Source organism: Prinia subflava, chromosome 12, assembly GCF_021018805.1.
Source record: "Prinia subflava isolate CZ2003 ecotype Zambia chromosome 12, Cam_Psub_1.2, whole genome shotgun sequence".
Lineage (NCBI taxonomy): Eukaryota > Metazoa > Chordata > Aves > Passeriformes > Cisticolidae > Prinia > Prinia subflava.
The window spans coordinates 22,230,265-22,255,158 of NC_086258.1; the positions used below are offsets into that span (position 1 = coordinate 22,230,265).

A 24,894-nucleotide genomic window follows, 5' to 3' on the forward strand; every position below is an offset into this window, starting at 1 on the left:
ATCAGGGGTCAGTCCTGGCTGGATCCTGCCACGTGAGCTGGCTGTGCCTGGGGCAGGTCTGGGAGCAGGGTGGCAGCACCAGAAGTGCCGGAATCCTGGAGCTGAGCCCACCCAGCCATGAGGGGATGTGTGGGGACAGTTAGTGCAGTCACAGTGAGGGATGGAGATGGTGAGATCGGGGGGAGATGGAGGACATGGACAAAGAGGTGGAGGAGGAAGGAGGGCCAGGGTGGTAGACATGGAAGTGGGATCAGGGTGGAAACAGATGCATGTGGAGGAGGTGAGATTGGGGTGAAGCGGAGGAGGTCAGGGTGGATGAAGTAGGAGGGAGGCAATGGAGATGGAAACACAGTGGGGTCCAAGTAGAGGAGGAATGTGGAGACTGACACTTGCTGGAGGCTGCTCCAGGCCAAGGCCCCTGCTGTGCCGCTGCTGCTGCCAAGGCTGTGGCCCTGCTTTGTGGCGGGGACACGAGGAATTGTCACTCATGTCACCCCAGGCACTCGGCAGCCCTGGGTGTGGCAGTTTCCCTGAGCACCCATGGGTGGTGGCAGTGACAAGGGCAGGACCCTCCCACTGCTCTGCACCCCATAGCTGGAGCTGGGAGAGGGTGGTGACCTGCCATGCGTGACCCTGCCTAACCTCATGGCACCAGACCCATCACATTCCCTTTAAAACACCAAACCACCATTTTATCATCCAAACTCTCTCCACCTCCAAATCCTCCCCTCACAGCTGGGGCAGGAAGCAAAGGCCAGTGCCTCTGGGCAGTTCTCAGCGAGTGGCACACAGATTTATTGGATTTATTGATTGCTTCGGGGTGCTGGTACCCTCCGGTGCCCACCTGGGGCGGGGGGCACAGCGCGAGCGGGGCAGGGGCGAAGCGCTGCTGATTCCATCCTCCCTCTCACCCCGGCCGGGCGGGAATGGCTCCAAATAAAACAAATCTCTCTATAATTTCTCTCTCTCTATACAAATATAGAATATATATATCTCTGCCGATATATATATATATAGATCTTCTCTCTCTGGAAAGGATAAAAGGTTAATTTGTCTGTGCATGCACGACCAAAGCCACCAACCCCTGGGGACAGCAGGTGCTGAGGGACGTGCACCTTTCCCACCAGCACCCTGAGAGCCAGGGGGCACATCCTCCATCCCCAGGTTATTGCTGGTCAGGTCCCATCCTGCTCCCAAACAAGCGGAGGGGGAAGAAGCCGAAGAAAGGAAATCCCACTGCAAAGCGCCGGCGAGCTCCTTGTCACCTGGCCAGCACCCAGTGGCACCCGCCTTGGGGCACGGAGGACGTGGTGGCATCACCCCAGGGTCGTGGGTGCTGGGGGGCAGGGGGGGCAGGCACCCGGTTCAAAGGCAAAGTCTGGATAAGGCGAACAAAAATGAACTAAAGAACAGTGGCCGCCCCCAAACCGGGCTCTTTGCCACCTGAAACTGGCCCGTGGCCCTTGGTGCCGGTGGCCACTGCTGGCCCCTCGGTGCCGCACGGATGAGCTTGGGGACAGGGACACTGTCATAGGGCTGTGCTCTCCGATTCCTCCTCCTCCTCCTGCCGCGGGGTCAGGCTCGGCCCTGAGAGTCTCTGCGCTGCCTCGGGCGGGTCCCGGCACAGGGCGGCATCCGGGGACACGTGGAGGGAGGGGACCTCAAAACGGAGCAGACCTGCGGGAGGGCACAGTAATGGGGACACCCACTGGGGCTGGCACCGTGTCACCGCCACCACCAGGAGTGTCACCACCGCCCTCTGCTCTGTGGACCCCACCCGAGCCAGGGCGGTGACACCAGCTGTCCCCACACACTGCCCATGTCCCACGAAGCTCTGTCCCACTGAGCGCAGGTGACATCGCTGTTCCCTCTCCCAGGGGACCTGCAGGGTGAGGCTGCACGTGTGAAGTGACAAGGTAACCACAGCCACAGGCAGGCAGTGTCACTGTGTCCCTTGCTGGGAGCCAAGGAACCCCCTCAGGTGGAAAAAGTACCTTTGCCACTCCTGCCCAGCTCAGGGGCATCGCCCAGGGACATTGCCCAGCTCTGTTACTCAGGGATATTGCTCAGGGATGCTGCCCAGGATGTGGCTCAGGGATCTTGTCCCACAGTGGGACAGGGGAGCTGCACCCTGATCAGGGGTGATGCCAGATGTGTCGTGAGGGCTGCATCCACACCAGGGTGCCCTGCCAGGCCCACAGCAATGTGTTGCCACAGCCACACCGAGGCCAGTGCCACCCTAAGGCAGGTGGCAACCCCTGGGGACACCATGACCAGCCCCTCGCTGCCACTCCCGCTGTCCAACCCCTCACAGGCAGGACGGGCATGCAGGGGACAGAGCCCTGTGCCCTGCCAGATCCCGTGGAGGGGACACTGGGACACTCCCCAAGATTCTGTGTCCTCCATGGTCCCCAATGCCACCTGGCACTTCCAAAGCATTCCCCTGGCTGTCCCCCTCCAGCAGCGCAGGGACCCCGGGGGGACACGGCACCGACACAGACCAGGGCCAGGGAGGATAGAGCAGCAGGGACAGCAGCACAGCATCCGGGGATGTCACATTCCTGGTGACACTGCCACATCCCAGGGGACATAGCCATCTTAAAGATGCATTATCACCTCCGTGGGCTCATCACCACCGTCCTGGGGACAGCTCCACTTTTCCAGAGGCATCACCACCTTCCTGAGTACATGGCCACCCTCAGGGGATGTTGGCACCCTCCTGGGCCAGCATCGCCTTGCTGGGGTCAGTTCTACCTTGCCTGGGCTCTTGTCACCTTCCTGGGGACATCACAAACTTCCTAGGGCCAGATCTGCATTTGCAGGGACACTGTCACCTTCCTGGGGGACACTGCCACCTTCCTGGGGGACACCGCCACCTTCCAGGGCACAGTATCGCCTTTCAAGGGACAGTTACACCTCGCCGGGGAGGGTGCCACCTTCCTGGGGACATCACCACCTTCCAGGGCACAGTCCTGCCTTCTCAGGGCCATGGTCCCCATGCCGGGGGACTCTGCCACCCCCCCGGGAGCCCCTCGCCGCCGGGGTTACCTGTGAGCGCGCTGTCCCCGGGGCCCGCGCTGTCCAGGCGGGGCAGCTCCGGGGGCTGGGGGGGCGCGGGGGCGGCCGGGGGCGGCTGCGGCGGGGGGGGCAACGCGGGGCGCAGCCGCGCTTTGGGGGCGGCCCGGGCCCGGGGGGCGGCGGCGGCGGGGGACGGCAGCAGCGGGGGCAGCGGGGGCGGCCCGGCTCCGGGGGAGGCTCCGGGAGGGGCTCCGGGGGGCGCCCCGGGGGGGCCGTACGGGGACGGGGTGCTGGGGGGGGTTGGGGACAGGCTGGCCGGGGACGGCTGCCCTCCGCCTGCCTCCCCCGCCGCCGCCCGGGGCGGGATGGGCGCCAGCTTCTTGGCCCCTGCGGGACAGAGACAGCGATAGGGACACGTCAGGGCCGGGGGACCCCACGGGGACCCCGCAGCCCCCGGCCCGCCCCCTCCTACCTTTGCGCAGCGAGTGCGGGCTCTGCTCGGCTGCCGGGGCGGGCGCAGGGGGCGGCCCCTGGGACAGCTCCGGGGGCTTGAAAGTGCTGGGGGGGACACGGGGCACGGAACGGGCACAGGAGAGGAGAGAGCAAACAGGGAAAGGGGAAGGAAAGGGAAAAGGGAAACGGAAGGAAGAGGGTAAAAAAAGAAGAAAAAAATCTCGCAAAATGGGGGAAAAAAAGAAAAAAGGAAAGAGGGAAAGGGAAGGGGGAAAGGGAAATAAAAGGGGGAAAAAGAAGTCGAAGATAAAGGGGAAACCCCACAAAATAAGGAATAAGAAAGAGAACAGAAAGGAAAGGAGAAAGGCAAGGAAAGGAGAGGAGAAAGGAGAGGAGAAAGAAAAGGAGATAGGAAAGGAGAAAGGAAAGGAGAAAGGAGAAAGGAGAAAGGAGAGGAGAAAGGAGAGGAGATTCGAGGAGAGGAGAGAAGGAAAGGAAAGGAAAGGAAAGGAAAGGAAAGGAAAGGAAAGGAAAGGAAAGGAAAGGAAAGGAAAGGAAAGGAAAGGAAAGGAAAGGAAAGGAAAGGAAAGGAAAGGAAAGGAAAGGAAAGGAAAGGAAAGGAAAGGAAAGGAAAGGAAAGGAAAGGAAAGGAAAGGAAAGGAAAGGAAAGGAAAGGAAAGGAAAGGAAAGGAAAGGAAAGGAAAGGAAAGGAAAGGAAAAACACAAAAGGGAAAGAAAAAATTTCAAGCATAAAAAGGCAAAGAATAAAAAATAAAGGTAAAATTTAAAATGAAATTAAATTTTAAAAATTAAAAATAGAAATAAAATAATGAAAATCAAGGATTAAACATTCAAATAATTAGAAATAAAATTATAACCAAAAATTACAAGATAATTAAATAATAAAAGGACATAGAAAATTAACAAAGTAAAGAAAACCCAAAAAACATGAAAAATATTATTAAAAATAAAAATAATAAAAAAAGGAGAAAACGTTAAAGATGAGCCATAACAATTAAAAAAAAAAAAAAGAAAATTGAAAATAAACAGCAGAAGAAGAAGAGGGAGAGTCGTGAGCTCCTTCCCGCACCCAGTGCTCCGCACCCACTGTTCCCCTCCCGCCCGCCCCGGGGTTCCTCAGCCCCCACCGCTTGTGGCCGCCCCCCCGGGCCCAGGGTCCCCCGGCCGGCGCTGACACCCCCAGCCCCCCCGGGGCCCCGCGGTTACCTCGGGGGGCCGAGTCCTGCGGCGAGGGCGGGCGGGCGGCTGCCCCGGGGCAGGGGGGGCGCGGGGGGGAGGCAGAGCCACGGGGACAGGGAGGGACAGTGCCACGGGGCCAGCGGGGGGCAGCGCGGGGAGCAGGGGCAGGCGGGCAGCGGGGCGGGCGCGGGGAGGCTGTGGCTGCAGCCCGGCCACAGCGGCTGCGCCCAGAGCGGGCAGCGGCGCCGGGGGCTCGGGGGGTCCCCGGGGTGGGGGGCGCTGGGGCCGCCGCTGCGCCAGGCAGCTGCCGGGTCAGGCCTGCTGCAAAGGTACAGAAGCACCATCAACACCGGAAGAAGTGACGCGAAAGCGAGGGGAAATTCATAAAAGAGCAGAAGCATTGGCGGGCGCGGGGCAGCAGTGCGGGAGCCCTGGTGGTGCCGAACCCCCCGGCTCGTCCCACGGCACGACCCTCCCGGGGCTGCCCTTCCCCAAGTGGGAGCACCCCGGCCTGGCTCTGCTTCCCTTTTGGGGCAGAAAAGTGGGATTTAGGCGCTTTCTCCCACATGAGCAAACTAAAGTCGGACTCAGACCCTGGGCAGATGAAGGTCTCAGAGGGTGCTGGGCTCCCTGAGGGTTTTCTCTGCACCTTTCCTGCAGTACCTTCAGCCCAAATTCCACAACAGTCCTATGACACCCGGGCAAGGGGCTCTCAGGAAAATCCCTGAAGGCAGCACGGTTCTCATGGGAATGGCACGAAGGGGATGTGGTGGTGCCTGGGGGGATGCAGAGCATCCTCTCCTGCCGCCCTAAAGGTGCTGCTCCTCTCCCGGGAATGCTGAGCATCCTCTCCCGCATGGTGAGGTTGTTTCCTGGCGGCCTCAGCCGCGGGGAGGATGCCTGGCTTGGGGACACGGAGTGCCGGGGGCCTTACCTTGTCCGCTCGGCTGCCGGGGGGAAGCCGAAGCTGGTGGGAGGCAGGGAGGGCGTTGCTGAAATCTCCGGCGATTGCTCGGGAATGGGCGAGTGGGGCGTGGTGGGGAGCTCTGCGGGCGGCGCCGGGGGCTGCGCGGCCGGGGGGGCCGAGGTGGCCTTGCGCCCCGCTGAGGTGCCTCGGCGAGCCACCCACGAGGTGTCCATCACCCTGACACCCATGCTGGGGACACAGAGACGGAGGTCAGCACCCGCCCGGTGGGAGGGCACTGCCAGCACCCCCTCACCACTCCTTTGGGGTCCCTAAAAGTGCCTCTTCCACCGGGAAACTGCTGGGAACGAAACTACAGGGCAACAGGGCAGGGTGGCAGTGTAGGATGGGTTTGTGTCACCCACCAGCCACCTGTCCCTTCCCTAGGAACCAGCAGGCACCAGCACCCACCCAGCACTCACCCAGCACCCTCCCAGAACCCTCCCAGCAGCCTCCCAGCAGCCTGCAGAAGATACGGTACCTTTGGATTTTCCTAAGGCTGCATGGGCAGAAACAAGCAATTATTAATGTGAAAACCCCTAAAACTGCTGCACAGGGAGAGAGGTCACTGCTGGGCAAAGGAGCTGTGAGGCTGAGGGTCTTCGAGAGTGGGGGCAGGGGGCCTGAGCAGGGACCAGGATATGCCAGTGGTGGGACAGCTTGGGATATCTTCTGGAAATAGGGATGTTTTTGGGATGGGCAGAGTCCTGGGGTGTTTCCTGGAGCCCACTCGACTGTTTGAGATCCCTGTGAGGTGTCAAGGAGGGCGAACATGCACAGGCTGGGAATGGAGAGCTTTCCCCTGGAGCAAATCCTGCAGACCTTGAGGACACCAGGACACCTGTCTCTGGCATGGTACAGCCCCACTGTCACCCCATGGGCCACCGCACTCCCATCTGCAGGGTGCTGGGGGCAGGCATGGAGCCCAGGGTTCACCTGAGCACCCCCAAGTGCCTGGCATGGAAAGCAGGGGGTCCCTCCACCCTAAGACCACCCAACCTCCACCAGCTCAGTGCCACCCACCCCAAGGTGATGCTGAGCATCCTCTCCTGCTGCCCCTGGGATGGTGTCAAAGCCAGCCCTCCCTCTCCGCAGACCCGGCAGTGTCCTACCCGTCCTTCTTGTAGAACTCCAGCATCATGTTGTCGGTGGCCACGCTGAGGGGCCGCCGGGCCTGGTCGTGCTGCCGGCGCTCGCCGTGCTCCATGTCTGGCGAGGGCATGGAGCTGTAGTTGGCGTTGTGGTTCACGTGCAGGGGGCTGCCGTAGTTCCCCGTCACGTTGAACTCGATGTCTGGAGGGACAGAGGATGTTGGGAGCAGTGTCCTCAGGGAGGGGAGGGATTGGGGGTGTTGGCACTGCAGGGATGCTCAGGGGGTGCTGGAGAATCTGGACTGGGCTCAGTGCTGTGCTGAGTCTGGCCAGAGCCCTGCCTCAACTCCAGCAGGCAGAGGGGAGTGGCAAAACCAAACGTGGGAGCTGAGCCGCATCCCCAGGAGGTGCCAGAAAGCCCAGCTGTCCCCGGGCCGCGGGCACTCCCTACCTCCCGGGAAGAACCAGTCTGCGTGCTGGATGAGCGGCTCGATGATGCCCACGATCTGCAGCGACAGTGTCGTCATCATCTCTGTCATGTTCCTGCAGGGGGACGGCAGCTCAGCATGCCAGCAGGGCTCCCAGCAGGATTCCCAGCAGGATCCCAACCTTCCCAGCAGGATTCCAGCAAGATTCCCAGCAGGATCCCAGCAGGATTCCCAGCAGGGTTCGCAGCAGGATCCCAGCAGGATTCCCAGGATTTCCAGCAGGATCCCAGGATTCCCAGCAGAATTCCCAGCAGGATCCCAGCAGGATCCCAGCAGGATCCCAGCAGGATCCCAGGATTCCCAGCAGGATCCCAGGATTCTCAGCAGGATCTGCCCCTCACCCAGCACTCACCCCTCGGCCTGTGGCCACAGCAGGTTGGGTCCCAGCACGATGGCCACGTTGCTCGGGGTCATTTTGTTCATGTCCTGGTACTCGGTCAGCTTGGCCAGGAATTTAATCACATACCTGGAGAGCAGATCTCAGCAGGGTCAGTGCTTGGGTCACATCCTCCATGTCCCCTCCCATGTCCTGCTGGCCCCAGGCTCACCTGATGTTGTTATAGTTGGCTTTGGGCAGCTTCTCGCAGGCGTTCCAGAGAGCCTGAAGCCGTTTCTCCTGTTCTGGGATGCTGCAGGGAGGTGGGGGAGGGCATTACCCCCATTCCCACCCTGCCCTGGGGCTGTGGACCCCCCAGCCCCACCCTTGGGGACCCTGCAAGACCCTCAGGCTGTCACCAACATTATGTAAGTAAATTAAGCCCCAAAATCTGTCCCAAGGAGAAAGGAACCCTTTGGATGCTGGACCTCTCACCACTGCATGGCTCTCAGAGCCCGGGGGAAACATCCCAAATGCTGTGAACTGTGTCAGAAAAAACCCAAACCATCCATAGGGACCCAGGCTGTCCCGCCCGTGCCATGGGGCCATGGGGGCATGTCCAGACTCACTTGGAGGCCTGGATCCACTCCTCGTACAGCTCGAACGTCATGAGGGGCTCGGGCAGCTCCCGCAGGTAGGACTTGAGGGCGCCTGTGGCACACAGGAGACACAGGGATTGGCACTGTGGGTGACACTGGCTGTTGGGCACCAAGTGCTTTTGCTCCAGGGCACTTGGACTCCCATTCCCCCAGCCTTCCCACCACACCCCAGAGCACCTGCTGGGCTCCCCGACTTGGGGCAGCCTGTGGCACCCCCAGCCCCCAGTGCCCACCTTGTCGCCCCCTAGCCTCTCCTTGCACCTTCCCAGTTCTCTCCCCCAGGTTGTTTTCCCAGGTCTCCATCACTCGTTTTTGCTTGAGACATTCCCAGCTCCCTGTGCTGGGTTCCCATTGGGAAGCCAGGCTTCAATCCTGGGCCTGCCAGAGCCCCATTCCCAGAGGGGAGCAGGGGTGCCATGGAGAGCCAGCCAATGCTCTGGAGTAGCCCCAAGGGTTCTGTACTAGGGGAGGGAATTCTCCCCAGAGGAGGTGAGAGAAGATGGGAAGTTTGATGTTAACATGACTCTTCCTGACCTCCTGCTCCTGCAGAGATTCCCTAATCAGTGTCACCCTCATTAGTGTGACTGGATGATGGTTGTATCCCTGTTTTCTTCACCTCCAGCCTGGCCAGGGCCCTCTGGATGGCAGCACCTCTCTGGAACTGCCACTGTCACTGTGGTGACAGAGGCTGTGTCACCTGCCCATTCACTGAGGGGGCACCCTGCCCCATCAGCCAGGCCATTAATTAATGACAAAATTAATTGAATAAAATCAGACCCAGCAACAATCCCTGGACTGCACCACTGGATCCTGGTCTCCAGCTGGACTTGGTGCCACTGATCCCCCTCAGGGTGCCCTTGGGGGGTGCCTGGAAGGGCCACCCTGTCCGGAGGAGCCTCACCTGCGATGGCATGTGGGTCAGCTGAGTACTCCTGCACGTCCACCACGCAGCAGTCCAGTGCAGCCTTGAGCTTCTTCAGCTTGGAGGCCGAGGGAGCCACTCGGAAAAGACCCTGGGCCGAGGACACGGGGAGTGTTGGACAAGGCTTGGGGCTGGGGATGTCCCTGGAGCCCCCCAGGTCCTCACCCTGGCCCTGGGGACACCCGTGATCCCTTCCATCGTGCATCCCCCATCCCAGCAGGGCCCACCTCCTCCTGCATCCCACATTCCAGCAGCATGGTCACGCAGGCCTCCACGGGGAAGGCGATCTCCCGCCCGCTGACAGCCAGGTGCTCCTCCAGGGGCTTCCCAAAGGAGGGCTTCTCCATCCACGCCTCTGTGATGGGCAGAGGAGAGGGAGGGTGGTGCTAGATCCAGCAGCCCCTCTCCAAAAGGCCCTTGGGTCACAGTTTTGGCAGCAAAATACTCTGTATGGGTGTTGTTAGGAGAACAGGACCCTGCACCTCTGGCCTGGGCAGGAAGTGCTTTTGTTTAATCAAATAGAATATTTTCCAGCCATCACAGGATTTCAAAGGAGCTGGATAACATTTTCCACAGGGGTAAACACAGGCAAACCTTTTTGATATTGTTCCCTTCCTCCATCAGTTTAAGGCAGAAATATTTTGTGAGACAAAGAGAAAAATGAAATAGGAATCACTCCCTGCCCACCCTCACCACGTTGGGGCAGGTTTCTCTCTCTCCATGCAGATGGATCCTGCCCCCCCAGCCCAGTTGGATGGGGATGGGACAGGCAGGATACAGGCAGCACAAGCAAAGGGAGGCTGCTCAGCTGTCCCTGCAGGGTCACAGAGCCTGTCACAGCCCCTCAGTGTCACAGGCAGGAGTGGGACAGACCTGTGGGCACTCACCCTGCTGGGCTTTGATCTGTGGCAGGAAGTTCTGCAGGAGTGCCAAGGACTTGCGGTGGTACTCGGCCTGCACCTCGATCAGCTGCGGGGACACGGCACCGGGGTCACCGCGCTGCCGGGGACAGGGACAGCGCTGGGGCTGGATGGCACTTACAGTTTGAAAATAGTTTGCATAGTCGACTTCTTTGGCCACAAAATTGTACATGTCAGCTGAGAGCTGGTCCTGTGGGGGCAGAGGATCTGTCACCGTCCCTCACCTGCCACCATGGCCCTTCCCGAGCCACCAGGAGGGAGCAGCAGGAGCCAGAGTGGCGCAGAGTTAAGGTTAGGGCATCAGGGGAGGTTCACTGCAGCCTGAGCAGCTCCACGTTCCCCCAAAGTGAACAAAGAAGGGACATTGGACTTTCTCTTATCCCATGGAAAGGGGCTGAAAGTCCCTCAGTGCTTGAAAATGATGGAAATAAAGCCAGCACAGAGAAGGTGGAGAAATGTCCCTAACAGTGCCAGGGCTGGATGTACTCAGTGCTGAGCTCCGCCAGGATGGGTTCCCAGGGAATGGGAATGTCGGATGTGGAGGATGGGGACACAGCAACCGGGGATGTCCTGCTTGGCTGGGGAGCATCACCCACAGCCACTGCGTTTGGGGACCAGCCCGAGGAGGGGTCAGCACACGCAGGGGGGGAGGAAAGATGCAGAGCAGGGTGAGGAGAGGCTGCAGCTTTGCCCAGAGTCTTGGAGCCCACAGACTCCCCTCAGGCAGGAGGAGCCCCATTACCCTGCAGATCTCTACTCTGTTGGCTGCCTCCTCCATCTCCTCCCTGAGAGCGTCGGCTTTGGCACCCGAGGGCTGCAGGTTGCTGGCCAGCCCCGAGGACTTCACCGACTGCTGCCACCTGTGGGAGGGACAGGGACAGTCAGAGAAGTGACCACATCCCAGAGGCCGTGCAGGGCCACCACGGTCCCCAGGGCTGAGCAGCACGGAGATGATCCCAGTCCAGCTGGGATTTACCACCCACTGCCAACCCAAATCGTCCCCATCCCCACAGCACTGCACACACCAGGCTCCAGGAAAGGAACTCCTGTCAGCAGGATAAGGAGCCATATTCAGGTGGGAAGAGAGAGGAAGGGGATGGGAGAGCCTGGACATGATGCTGGGGACTGTGGACACATTTCAGACCTCCCCCAGGACATGCTGGAGTGGGGACTTGGACAAATCAGCCGTGCCATGGGACAATCCCGAGTCATCCCAGCTCTCGTCGGTGCCACTGCAGGGGCAGGAGCACCCAGCTCTTTGCATCAGAACTCACCAAGACAGGGAAAAAAGTACAAAATAACCCTTTCTGCCAGAAAAAAAAATACACTTTTGCTGCAGAGGGCAGGCAAGGAAAAGGAATCCATGGATTTTGCAGACAGGAGCAGAAATTGCGGCTCATTGCAGAGCTTGACTCAAGGCCCACAGAGACACAGCTGGGACTCCTTATCCCAAGGGAACTGCAGTGCCAGGGGCCCAGGAGCTGCTCTCCTGGGAGCTACCCATGGACTGGGGATGTTTATTTCTTATGAAGCACTTAAAGGCACTTCCTACCTTGTCCTGGAGGAGTCCATGTCCAGCACGAGCTTTGCCAAGTGCTTCCTCTGCTTTTGGATATTTGGGATTTCCACCTGCAGCAACACAGGGAAGAGGAGGAGGTGAGCACCCCTGGAGAGTTGTCCAGGGATGGGTCACACCCTGGGCTTTTGGGCTGGGGCACGTTGGGTGGGTAAGGATGCAGCTCCTCAATTTACATCCTCAGAGAGATGGCCCCACTGACCCCTCCCGGGTGTCCCACAAGGAATGTGCCACACCTCGACAGCCCCAGCTCCAGAACCCAAGAGGAGCAGCCTTGGGGGATCAACACTTCCTGGGGAGCTGGATGAGGGCAGGAGAAGGGCTCTTGGAGATGCCAGGACACCCCAGGGACTCCCAGCTCACCTCAGCCAGCACGAAGAGCGGCTCGATGACGTCTCTCTCCACCTGCAGCTCAAAGTGGATGAGCTCCTGTGCCAGTTTGTCCTCGGCCTCCCCGCACAGCCGCAGCATCCTCCTGCAGGGACAGGCACGGCTGGGGCTGGGGACAGCGGGGACTGTCCTGCACCCGGGCAGGGACAGGGGCACCCAGCACCCTCAGGGCCCCAGGACTGGCACAGGGCAGCCCCTCCTTGGCAGAGGGTTGGAGGGAGGGCGGCAGCCAGGGGACTGTGGGCACCCGGGGTGGCAGGAAAGCTCATTCCTTAAGTATTGCACTTATAATGATATAATAATAATTAAATATTATATTACTATATTATGACATTATTAGCTATATTATGATGTTATATATTAGTATTATGTTATGTATTAGTATTATATTATATATTATTATTAGGTCAGTCTGAAATTGTATGGACTTTAAACATCTATATAAATATACAGATTTATAAAAATAAATATATATAAATAATAAATCACATAGAAATACATGAATATTCATAAAACATAAGTAACTATATAAATTAAAATATTGAAATACATAAAATGTACAAATATAAATATATTAATAAGGATAAATCACATATAAGTATATTAATAGTAATAGCTCAAATATAAATACATAACATATATAAAAATTTCATATAAAAAATAAAGATAAATGTGTATATATGCAGATTGAATGCTCACAGGACTCCAGCCCATACAAGGAGGAGAAGAATTAACAACCAAGATCCCCCCAGCCCCTCCAACACAGCAGGGAATCCCCTGTTATCTGGCACTGGAGACAAGGAACAGCAGCATTCCCAGCACATTCCCAGCACACTCCCTGCAGCATTCCTAGCACACTCCCAGCAGCATTCCCAGCACATTCCCAGCAGCATTCCCAGCACACTCACAGCAGCATTCCCAGCACATTCCCAGCAGCATTCCCAGCACACTCCCAGCAGCATTCCCAGCACACTCCCAGCAGCATTTCCGGCACATTCCCAGCACATTCCCAGCACACACCCAGCACATTCCCAGCTCATTCCCAGCACACTCCCAGCACATTCCCAGCTCATTCCCAGCACACTCCCAGCCCCTGGCCCCGACAGTGTGGGACCCCAGGGCAGCCGCAGCCCCCCTTACCCCAGCAGGGAGTCATCCCCCAGCACGGCCGATCCCTCCATCAGACACTGCGCCAGCGTCGTCAGCGGCAGCTTCTTCTGCAAAGAGAGGAGCTGCGCTCCCACCCAGATCCTGGATCCCCAGATTCCCCAGATCCCTGGATCCCAGAGCCCTGGCCCCGCTGCCCTCACCGAGCGCTTGTCGGCGTCCAGGCCCTGCTGGCCCTGCAGACAGGCTGTCAGCTTCTTGTGGGTGCTGTGAGACACCTGCTTCACCAGCTCCAGCCGCTTCTCCACCTGCAGGAGCGAAGGAGTCCTTCACTGGGAATCCCATCCCCCAGGGATCCCATCCCCCAGGGATCCCATCACCCATCACTGGGGATCCCATCACCCATCATGGGGGATCCTATCACCCATCACCGGGGATCCCATCACCCAGGGATCCCATAACTCAGGGATCCTATCACCCATCACCGGGGATCCCATCACCCATCACCAGGGATCCCATCACCCATCACCAGGGATCCCATCACCAGAGTATCCCATCACCTCAGGATCCCATCACCTGGGGTCTCTGGGCCTCTGTGGCACCACCACGGAGCTGCTGATGGATGCAGTCCCCGTGGGAGGTGCCCAGTCACCCACGGACATCCTGGGGTGGCTCCCAGGGAACCTCACCTGCAGCAGATCTTCGCTCAACACCTCGGTCTTCTCAGCTCTGCAAGACAAGAGAAGAGAGGAGCCATTGGTGGAGGGTGTGGGGCATGCACCAGTGCCCTGTGCACTCTATAGACCCTGGGATGTGCTTTTCTATCGGGATAGGGGGGATTTAAGGATCTCTGCTCCCACCAGCCATCGTCTCATCTCCTAAGGAAGGAACTGATGGAGAATCTCCACGACTCACTGCCAGGTACCAATCCAGGGCCCGCTTCTCACCTCTCCCCTGTTGTTCCATTATTCCCAGGAGCGCAGCGATGTGGGATTCCCAGAAGGAAGCGGGCAGCGCTCGGGAGGCGCTGTGCATGCACAGGAGTGTGGCTGTGCATGCACAGGAGTGTGGCTGTGCGTGCACAGGAGTGTGGCTGTGTGTGCACGGGAGTGCGGCTGTCACAGGAGTGTGGCTGTGTGTGCACAGGAGTGTGGCTGTCACAGGAGTGTGGCTGTGTGTGCACGGGAGTGCGGCTGTCACAGGAGTGTGGCTGTGTGTGCACAGGAGTGTGGCTGTCACAGGAGTGCGGCTGTGTGTGCACGGGAGTGCGGCTGTCACAGGAGTGTGGCTGTGTGTGCACAGGAGTGTGGCTGTCACAGGAGTGTGGCTGTGTGTGCACAGGAGTGTGGCTGTCACAGGAGTGTGGCTGTGTGTGCACAGGAGTGTGGCTGTCACAGGAGTGTGGCTGTGTGTGCACACGAGTGCGGCTCCCCGGGTGCCGTGCTCCCTCCGGATCCTATGGACAGCGTGTCCGCACGGCTGAGCCTCCTCACACGGGGGCAGCCACGGGATGAGGCAGCAGCTGCTGCCCGGGGCCTCGCTAGAGCCCCTCCTGATGCTCACTGGAGACGGATTTACCGCTCCAGAGCCTGTGGCAGCCTTCCCGAGGGAGGAGCACCGGGATGCAGGAGACACAAACCCGCCATCCTTGGCCTGTGGACCCGCAGCATCCAGAGCCCAGGGCCCCCGCACCACAGCTGCTCAGGCTCATTTAAACCATCACATCTGGATCATTGATTTCTTTTCCCGGGGTTTTTAACAACTTCAGTGCATCCTTTCACTTGGAAAAATGAGCTCTGTCAATGTGAGCTGGGGCTGAGCTGTGATTCAGCCAATCGGTCCCTAAAGGTTCATCAGGGGACAGCGAGAGCTAGGTGCTGTCATCCTGAAAACTACACCTTTATTTCCTGAGCCTGGTGCCTTCCTGCCATCCATGCTGGATTCTCAGCTTGGAGAGAGGGAGGGGAGTGTTGGAACAGTGGAAATAAGGAGCAAACACAGAGAAAGGTCCAGACTGCGAGCGTGGCACAGGAGCAGCTGATGCACAAATGCATCTCATCCAAAGCCTTGCAGAAAGAGCAAATCACAGAATCGTGGAATGGTTTGGGTTGAAAGGGACTTCAAAGCTCATTCAGTGCCACCCCTGCCATGGGGGTGTGCCATCCAGTGCCACATCTCCAAGCCCCATCCTGGCCTTGAGCACTGCCAGGGATCCAGGGGCAAGCGCAGCTGCTCTGAGTACATTGTGCCAAAGCCTCCCCAAACTAACTACATAAAATCTTTATGCTTTGTGCTTTGGGCACAAAAGATGTCCCAGCACCTGATTTAGGGTGGTTTAAAAATAAATTAAAAAAAATAAATTAGACAGACCCTGTTTATTTTAATTTTTGAAATTAGTTATTGAAATAAACAGATTAGAACCTCTCTGAGGAGCACTGCCCACCTGGGAGCAAGAGCTGAGCAGCTTCTCCTCTGGGAATCACCTTCACTCTCATTTAGACAGGATTGGAAGTGACACAGAATTAGCACAAACAGGGAAAAAAGCAGCAAATATCCACGGGCACAGCCACAACGTCCAGCCACGGCTCAGGATATTTTTAGCACTCCAAAGGAGTGGGAGGTGGCAGGGAGTGAGGCACTGCTGGCACATCCTTGCTGCTCACTCCCCAGGAATCACTTCCTCACTTGAACAGAAAAAGGGATTTTTTTTCCTGTGCTTTCTCCTCTCCCAGCCAGGAGGTGAGTGGGATTTGCACATCCCAGGTGCCATGGGCAGATCTCTGTCCCAGCAGCCACATCCCAACCCATGCTATGCTCTGAGGTGTGTTTGGGAAGCAGAAAATATCATTTCAAAGAGAATAACAAAATTCTAGCCTTGATCTGTTTTAAAGAACATTCTCAGTGTGAGAAAGCCCCGTGGTTTCACCAGAGAGCAACCCCCTGTGCCAGCCGTGCACATCTCGGGATGCTCCAGTGGGCTGGGGAGCCTGCCAGAGAGGAATTTGTCTTTAAAAAGGGAGAACAACCAGGCTGCAGCGTTTTATGGACTGGGATATGCAAAGGGGCTGCTCCAATCAATCCCACTTAGGGATGACCCCAAGAGAGGGGTGCAGGGACCCCTCAGTTTCCCTGTCTGGTCCCTAATTCCCCAAAACTTCATTCTGTATGTTACACACATTGTGAGGGAGCATCCCTTGGAGAGGCAGCCAGCATTCCCAGCTTTGCCTCTTTCCTTCTGGCAAATAAAGTCCTGCTCCTCCCCTTCCCCCCCAGATTTCCCGAGCCATTTTTCCTAGCACAAACCCGGGCCCTGCTCAGGCAGCAGCCAGACTCTGTCCCTGCAGGCAGCTGGGAAAAGGGACAATGACCATGGAGAGCCAAAGCCAACAAGTGGGGACACAGCCACAGCGTGCTTGGGCTTTTGCTGCTGCACAAGTTCACTGCTGCCAGCAGAAATCAACACCAGTCAAGCAAATTATGTTGACTCCCAAATAAATACATGCATTTCCAAAGCCTTGACCTAGGGAAATGCAGCAGAGCCGGTGCTTCCCTGGAGCATCTCCTGGTGCCAGCCACCTCTCCCTGGCTGCACTATCCATCACTGTCCCCTGCCACCGTCCCCCTCTGGTGCTCCAGCCACCCACGACAGGGAGCTGCTGGCCTTGGATTTGACCCTGAGCCAGCAAAACTCCGAGCACGGCAAGGATTTCATGGCAATTTATCTCTGAGTGGGAAAGCATCACACCCGCTGTGGGGACAGCAGAAGCAGGGATGAACCTCCAGTAGGAGCAGGGATGAACCTCCAGTAGGAGCAGGGATGAACCTCCAGAGGCAGAGCATGCCCCAAAAAGCCCCTCACCTCCATCTCCAGCCCCAGCCACCCCTTACTACAGCCTGCCCATAAATACTTAATCACTATTTAATTATCAACGCCAATTCCCTAATTTCTCCTTGCTCCAGCCTAAAAATAGCTCCAGTGCTGGAGAGGGAGGCACAAACACCCAGCCAAGGCCTTCCCATGCCGGCAGCACTGATTGCCTGGAGTGGGGCTGTCCCACATCCCACACAGACCAGGGACAGTGCCCACCTCCATCCCGGTCCTGGTGCCCGGGAGAAAATTCCAGCTGCTCGAGCCCCCAAAGCCCAGAGGGGAGGTTGGGGAGTGAGGTTCCTCCACAGCCCCTAGGTAAAGCACTGGGCATCCCCAGCGCTTGCCAGAGGGAGGAGGAAGCCCCTCAGTGTCACCCACGGCACTGGAAGCGCTGGGCTCCGTCATCCCGGTTGGATTCTGACCCCAGACTGCACTGTCCCCACCTTCTGCCGCCACCTGAGGTCTCCCGGCCACCCTGGAGACACCGATCCCGGCGGCTCAAACCCGGCACCCGCCGAGCCCCAATGGAGCCGCGGATTTTTCCCAGTGCCTTCATAGCAGGCAAGAAGCAAAACATCAGATATTGATATCCTCAAATCGCTGCTCAGCTCCCCCGGGAAATGACTCCGACTGCAACATCCAGCGCCACGTGGGGACACGGCCCCGCCGGCGCCTGCCCCGGCACGTCCCTGGCGTGTCCTGCCCGCGGGTGACACGGTGCCACAGCCCGGGTGCCACAGCCGCGCTGCGGGGAGCGGTGCCCACCCAGCGAGCCTAGGGCCGGCGCTCTGCCCGCCACAGCCGAGCCAGGCTGGAGCAGCAGGAGGAACAGGCAGGGAGGGCTGGAGCAGCTTCCCTCCTCCTGCCCACAGCTGGGAAAACCGAGCGAAGCAAAGCAAAATGGGGGACAGAGTCTGCAAGGCAGAAAAGCCTCTTGCCCTCATCTCCTGCCCCCTTCCCGGCGGCGAGCTCTGTGCTGGCATCCCTTTGGCACGGGATGCTCGGGGCCCTCTGCTCCTCTTCCCTCCCCGAGGTCGCATCCCCACCACGTTTCCATCCCGATTTAGAAACCGTGGAGAAGCCCCTGCAGAGCGCAGAGCCCTGAGGCTGCTGGAGCAGGGACAAACCCCTCAGCCCGCTCCATGAATATTCCAGGTTGTCAGCGCTGCCTCTTTGCGAGGAGGATAAAAATATCCCCGGGGCTGCCGGGATCTGCCGGTTGCGGAGCCGAAATCCCAGGGGGTTCTGCTGACAGCGAGTCACCCCGAAGTGCAGATGGGGAACCCAGCTATTTCCAGGGTGTTGTTCCCTCCCACAAATCCCATCGGGAAAATCCCAGGCGGTGCTTTTATTTCCCTCTGCCCTTTATTTCGTGCAAGCAGAAGAAAATGTCCTTTCTTGCCGGATGTTCCTGCAGCACCAGGAATAAACCCTCGGTGTTTAAAGGCTTTGTCGGGATGTGCGGCTGTCCTGGGGCTTGGAAAAGCATCTCCCTGCGAGCCAGCGAGGTGACATCCAGCCCCAACTGCCACCACTGCCGCCGGGATGGGGGGCACGGCGTGGGATGCTCAGAAAGGTCGAGGAGGAAAAATCCAACCTCTCCGAGCTTCTGCCACCATTCCCGGTGTCCTTCATTCCCGCTGTGCCGCTGGGGAACCCAACGTGTCACTCTGCACGTGGCCGCAAGTGCCTGATTTAATCCCCATGGGAAAAAAAAATCCCTGTGGAGCCGATTGGAGGAAATTCCCAGGGCTGCTGGGGCCGCCGGAGCAGCTGCGGTGACGCCCTGGTGCCACTGTCCCGCTGCCTGGAGCCAGGGCGGGACCACCCGACGGGATAGACAGACACAAAGAAAGATAAAATCGCTTTGCAGGGAACCTCCTCGGAATGTTCTACAGCCACCCATTGCTTTCTCTTCCCCTTTTCCACCCCACGGACATAAATATTCTTGCCCCTCGTGGACTGGCACAGGAGTTCTTCCCAAGGCTGGGTACCAAGTGTGGGGCTGGGCTGGGCATCCCCAGCTCCTTCTGTCAAGTGAAATAACAAAAAACAAAACAAACAAACAAAAAAGAAAAAAAAACAACAAAAAAGGAAATAAAGTAAATTCAAAACAAAACAACAATAAAAAAATAAAATATGAAATAAAATAAAATATGAAATAAAATAAAATATGAAATAAAATAATAAACCCCATGCTCAGGGCCCAGCAGAGGTTCCAGCCTCTCTCTCCAGCTCCTGGGGGAGCTGCTGCTCTCCCCAATGGGAACAGCAGCTCCATGCTGGCTCCCAAGTGGAGCCAGGAGGGTCCTGGTGGTGGCACCTGGGATACAGAGCTCCAGACCAGATTTGGAAAGGGCACAGTCACTTCCTCACCTGACCCTGGACCTAACCCTGACCTTGATCCTACCTTGACACAATAATTTGCTGGTTCTGATCCTTATCTTGAACTGATCCTGGCCTTAACCTTGACCTTAACCCTAAGCCTGACCCTAAGCCTTACCTTAACCTTACCTTAACCCTAACTACAACCCAGCCCTGACCCATACCTTGGCCCTGGCCCTAACCCTGACCTTGACCCTGACCCCAATCCTGGCCCAAGCCCTGAGTCTCCTGCTCACCTTGGCCCTGTCCCTCAGTCTGTCTGTGTGATTGTCCCACCTGGCTGCTCCCAGCTGTCCGCTCTGGCTCCTGCTGACCAATGGAGCAGAGTTTCTCTTCAATTCCCTCTCTCCTTCCCTTTTTTATGGAAAATGCACTACTTTAAGCAGGAAAAGCCACCCGGGGCTGGGACACCTCTCTGCACACCCCGGAGGGTGGCTGGGCAGATGTCCCTGCTGTCCCTGCTGTCCTGGAATGAAGCAATGCCCCCAGGAGACAACCCCCATGTGAGCACAGCCCTCAGCCTGGGACAGGAACCACCCGGTGATCCCCATTCCCAGACTCAAGTCCTGGCACTGCAGGGGGACCCCACTGGGGAGGGGGGGATGCCCCTCAGAGCCCCAAGGACTGTGGTGCTTGTCCCTCAGGGAGCCTCTTGCAGGGAGACAAAGCACCAGGGTTCTACTCTTATTCCTTATTTTCATTTATTATTCCTTATTTCCATTAATTGTTCCTCAGTTCTGTTAATCATCCCTCATTTCTATGTATTATTCCACATTTCCATGTATTACTTCCCACTTCGTCTTATTTTCCTTTATTTTTATACATTATTCCTTATTTCCATCTGTGATTCCCTGTTTTCATCTATTATTCCCTATATTCATCCATTATTCCTTAATCCTCTCTCTTATTGCTGATTCCTGGCTGTCTGGAGAGGACTGCTCAAGACTCCACAGTGGGAAGAGGGATGAACACATTGAGGTGGGATCAGTGGAGCCAGGATGAGAACAAGGAAGCTCCAGCCAAACCCTGAGGATGCTCCAGGTGCCCCATCCCAGGGAAGAGGGACCGCATGCCCCTGCTGATCCTGAGTACCTCCAGAGCCTCCCAGCTCCCAGCACATCCCCGAAGAGGATTATTAGGGGTTTATCCAAGCCCCTGGGCCCATTCCCAGGGCTGCAGAAGGGCACAGTGGGATGCTCGGGCGGGATGTGGGAAGGAGGATGCTCCTGGCCCTGTCAGACGCACATTTTGGAGCAGGGACGGGAGCAGTGCCTGGTTCATGTCGCCCACACCGTGTGACGGACCTGGGGACATCCCCCCGCGCAGCCCCCATTCCCAGAGGGTGGGAACATATCCAACCCCCTCAGAGGGTCCAGAGAGGGAACCTGGCCTGGCATAAATGCCACAGGAGAATCCCACCTTCTGTCCCTGGAACAGCCTCCCCCTGCCACTCCCCCGCGGGAGGCACTGCCAGGCTCCTGGTGCTCCCGCACCGCATTCCCACAGCACGCTCCTGGCACCACCTGCCCTGTGCCATGACCCCACAGCACGCTCCTGGCACCATCTGCCCTGTACCACATTCCCAGAGCCACATTCCCTGTGCCATGATCCCACAGCATGCTTCTGCACCGTGTTCCCACACATTCCCTGTGCCACGCTCCTGTGCCACAATCCCACACCACGCTCTGGCACCACACACACCCCGTGCTCACACGCCCCGTGCTCACACGCACCCCGTGCTCACACGCCCCGTGCTCACACGCCCCGTGCTCACACTCCCCGTGCTCACACGCCCCGTGCTCACACGCCCCGTGCTCACACTCCCCGTGCTCACACACACCCCGTGCTCACACACACCCCGTGCTCACACGCCCCGTGCTCACACACACCCCGTGCTCACACTCCCCGTGCTCACACACACCCCGTGCTCACACTCCCCGTGCTCACACGCACCCCGTGCTCACACACACCCCGTGCTCACACTCCCCGTGCTCACACGCACCCCGTGCTCACACTCCCCGTGCTCACACTCCCCGTGCTCACACCCCACTCCTGTGCCAGGTTCCCACAGCAGCCCCTGGAGCTCCCAGGCCACGGTCCCTGCCCACACTCCCATTCCTGCCCAGCATTCCCGCAGCCCAGCCCAGGCCGCTGCCATCCCAGCCCGTGCCCGTTCCTGGCAGCCTGGCCAGGGAGTCTGAGCCAGCAGGACGCGCCCCCGGTGCCATAGGGGACATGGGGGGTTCCAGCAGAAGCCCTGGGGATGCTGAGCTGCCGCTCCAGCTGTGCCAGTGCCCCAGTGCCGTGAAGGGAAAAGAAATAAATCCTCTTCCCCCCCCCACCACCACCCGCTGCAAAATCTCCAGGAATTACACAACAGCCACCATCAAACCCAGGCCTGGCCGTGCACCGGCGGACATGGCATTCCTGTGGGCATTCCCGTGGGCACAGCTCAGGCTCCAGAGCCCCAGAATGCCCCCAGCCCCACAGCCAGCAGGGCCACCCAGGAGGCTGGGGGGCAGGGCAGTGGGGCACCCCACAGCATTGGGGCTGTCCCCACAGCCCTGGAACAGAGGGGACAGGCAGGGGGCAGTGGGTAAAGGGGAGAGGGAGCAGGGCACAGCAGGTGTAGGGGGACAGGCAGGGGTTAACTGGCAGGGGAGCAGGCAGGAAATGGGCAAGAAGCACCTAAAGGGTGGGTACGGGGGCAGTGGGGCAGGCAGAGAACAGCGAGTGGGGCAGGGAGAGGGGCAGGGAGAGGGGCAGGGAGCAGGGAATGGGAGACGGTGAGGACAGAGGGTGTCAGGGCTCAGGCAGGGAGCAGGGAAGGGGCACATGGGGAGCGGGAAAGCTGTGGGGTGAGCAGGGAGCAGGCAGAGTGGGATTAGGGCCAGTGGGGTAAGCAGGGCTCAGGCAAGGAAGCAGGCACGGAGCAGGAGCAGTGGGGTAGGCAGGGAGTGGCCTCTGTGGAGTGGCAGTGGGGAGGGCAGGGAGTGGCAGTGGCAGAGGTGCAGCATCAGGGCACTGGGGCAGGAAGGGAGGAGGGGCAGGGAGCGGGCAGGGAGCGGGCAGAGTGTGGGATGAGGGCAGTGAGGCTGCCGAGGGCAGGCAGGGAGTAAGAGCAGTGGGGCAGGCAGGGAGGGCGCAGAATCAGGGGCAGTGGGGCAGGCAGGACACGGGTAGGGAGTGGAATCAGGGTAGTGGGCCAGGCAGGACACATGGGATTGGGGCGGTGGGGTCGGCAGGGAGCGGGTAGGGAGCTGGGAACGGGCAGGTGCGGGTGCGGCGGGGCGAGCGGGAGAAGGCAGGGTGCGGGATGGGAGCTGGGGGCAGGGCTGGGCAGGGCAGGGTCCGTCCCCACCCTCATCCCATCCCATCCCATCCCATCCCATCCCATCCCATCCCATCCCATCCCATCCCATCCCATCCCATCCCATCCCATCCCATCCCATCCCATCCCATCCCATCCCATCCCATCCCATCCCATCCCATCCCATCCCATCCCTACCTGCCCACAGTCTGGTTGGCGAGCTGGCGCATGCGGTTGAATTGCTTCTTCATGGTGGCGGCGGTGCGGGCGGTGCGGGCGGGCAGCGGGGCCGGGGGCCGCGGGCCGCCCCTCCCGCATCCCCGCCCGGCGCCGAGCCGGGCCGGGCCGAGCCGAGCCGAGCCGGGCCGAGCGGGCCCCGCCGCCCCTGCGCCTCTCCGCGCCTCCGCCTGCGCTCCGCGCCCCCCGCGCCGCCCCGCACCGCCCCCGGCCGCGGCGGCCATGGGAAATGTAGTCCGGGGCCGCCCGCGCCGGTGGGCTCTCAGGGCCGGGGGTGGGTCTTGGAGTGAGCCTGGAACCAGGCATCCCCCCCGGCATCCCCTGACTTCCCCCTGGCATCCCTGGGCGTCGCCCCGGCATCCCCCCGGCATCCCCCAGCGTCCCTCGACATGGCCTCGGCATCACCTGGCGCCCCCCCGGCATCCCTCTGGCACGCCCAGCGTCACCTGGCATCCCCTCGGGTCTCGTGACACGGCCCCAACGTCGCTCCAGCATCCCTGGCATCCTCCCGACATCACCTCGGTGTCCCTTGGCATGGCCCCCACATCCCCAGGAGCTCCTGGCATCTTTTGGCAGCTGCCCCGAACTCCCGTGGCCCCAGCACCGCTCCCGCAGCCCTTCCAATCCCCCTCTCGCACCCCGTCACCTCCACCTCTGCTATTCCAGCCCCTGAGATTTGGAACACTCGGGGCTGGGGCAGGTTTGAACAGCCGTGGGACAGAGCCGAGTGAGCGGGACCAGGAGCCGGCTGCAGTCCCGGGCAGCACAGCAGGAGCCTGTCCCAGCCGGGGGACCCCTCTGCCTGGCTGCCGTGTGCCACCCAAGCTCTGCAGAGCCCGCGCAGGAGCTGGGGTGATGCTCCCCCTCTGTCCGGGGTGCTGAGCCCCAAAGGGCAGCTCTGCCCACTCTGGCACTGCTCGGGTTTGAAGGACACTCGATTGATTTAATTGCTCTGGAGCATCTTGGTGTGGAATAAACAGAATCTACTGATCCTCCTGAGGATGTGAAACCTGCTTAGAGAACACCCTGTGCTGCTCCCTGAGGGCAGGGGCATCTTCCCCATCCTGGTTTCCCTGTCCTGGATCTGAACCTGACCCGCGGGGACACCAGCAGGGCTGAGAGTGGCAGTCCCTGCCCTCAGCTGGGAGCCCCAATCGGGCATCCTGCGGCTCCCAGCCCTTTTCCACCTGTCCATGTCCCACCTGCCAGAGCGGGGTCAGGAGAGCCGCACTCGCTGGTGGATCCTGCAAGGCTTCTGCTCCCTTGCAGCCCCGCAGCCCCTGTCCTGTCTTTCCAGCTGAAAAATGGGCTAGGAAGGTGCCCCGGGACTTTTACAGCACCTGAATGCAGAGGAATGGGGGTGAGGGATCTGGGCTCCTGCTGCAGGAACCCAAAGCCTCTGCTGACGCCCAGTGTGGGCTCTTGCCCTGGGATGGCACCCAGGGGCCCTCTCCTCTCTGTGGTGCTGTTGTTGCACCACACCCCCAGCCTCTCTCAGGATCCAGGAATGTTTTACAGCCAGGCAGCTCCTGGCATCTCCCCTGGCATCATCTGGTGCAGCCTCAGCACTTCCTCTCCCCGTTTCTCTGTTCTAAATTGCACCATTACTGCAGGACGGAAATAGCAGATGTTTGATGTGGTATCTGGTAGTGGAGACAGGGAATTCTGGCTCCTCTGAAGGGGGACAGGGAGCTGCACAGCTCAGAGCTGGGGTTCCCACCATAGAACCTTGGAGATGGCGCCAGCAAGATGTTCCTTCCGCAGGGTCAGGAAGGGTGACACTCACAGAAAACACCAAGAAAATCCCTGTAGGACACAGTAACGGTGCCCAGCTTCTCCTGGCCCAGAGGCATCTCCAAAACACCCTGCCAGGGCGGATCCTCCTCACCCTCACCAGTGCAGTGGTGCCAGTAAGGTCAGTGTGAGCACCCGACGCCTCTGGCTCTAACCCTCCCTCCTTCACATGGTGACAGGGCTGTCCCTTCCA

General features: G+C 59.2%; 1 protein-coding gene across 2 annotated transcripts; it reads right to left on the minus strand.

The window, feature by feature from the left end:
- Nucleotides 1-52: 52 nt before the first annotated feature.
- On the minus strand, nt 53-23,086 carry ARHGAP44 (Rho GTPase activating protein 44). 2 transcript variants are annotated; one of them, XM_063408921.1, is made up of 20 exons: nt 22,869-23,086; nt 13,794-13,833; nt 13,308-13,412; nt 13,138-13,214; nt 11,971-12,082; nt 11,584-11,660; nt 10,774-10,891; nt 10,153-10,221; nt 9,999-10,080; nt 9,339-9,466; nt 9,091-9,202; nt 8,160-8,241; nt 7,763-7,843; nt 7,567-7,680; nt 7,178-7,269; nt 6,748-6,928; nt 5,606-5,827; nt 3,491-3,576; nt 3,049-3,405; nt 53-1,677 (listed from the first exon to the last, which is right to left on the minus strand). In XM_063408921.1, the coding sequence occupies exons 1-20, from the start codon at nt 22,919-22,921 to the stop codon at nt 1,529-1,531; spliced, it is 2,337 nt and encodes a 778-aa protein (XP_063264991.1). In that variant the 5' UTR covers nt 22,922-23,086; the 3' UTR covers nt 53-1,528. The 2 variants fall into 2 exon arrangements, with proteins under 2 accessions (XP_063264991.1, XP_063264992.1); XM_063408922.1 differs by lacking the exons at nt 3,049-3,405; nt 3,491-3,576 and having other exon boundaries at nt 1,567-1,677.
- Between the last annotated feature and the right edge of the window lie 1,808 nt (nt 23,087-24,894).

Coding starts and splice junctions, on each gene's coding strand:
- ARHGAP44 (XM_063408921.1), bottom strand. CDS start 22,921: ATGAAGAAGCAATTCAACCGCATGCGCCAGCTCGCCAACCAGACTGTG. Junction 6,929..7,177: donor AGACTGGTTCTTCCCGGGAG/GTAGGGAGTGCC, acceptor CTGTCCCTCCAG/ACATCGAGTTCAACGTGACG. Junction 1,678..3,048: donor CGGGGACAGCGCGCTCACAG/GTAACCCCGGCG, acceptor GCCCTCCCGCAG/GTCTGCTCCGTTTTGAGGTC.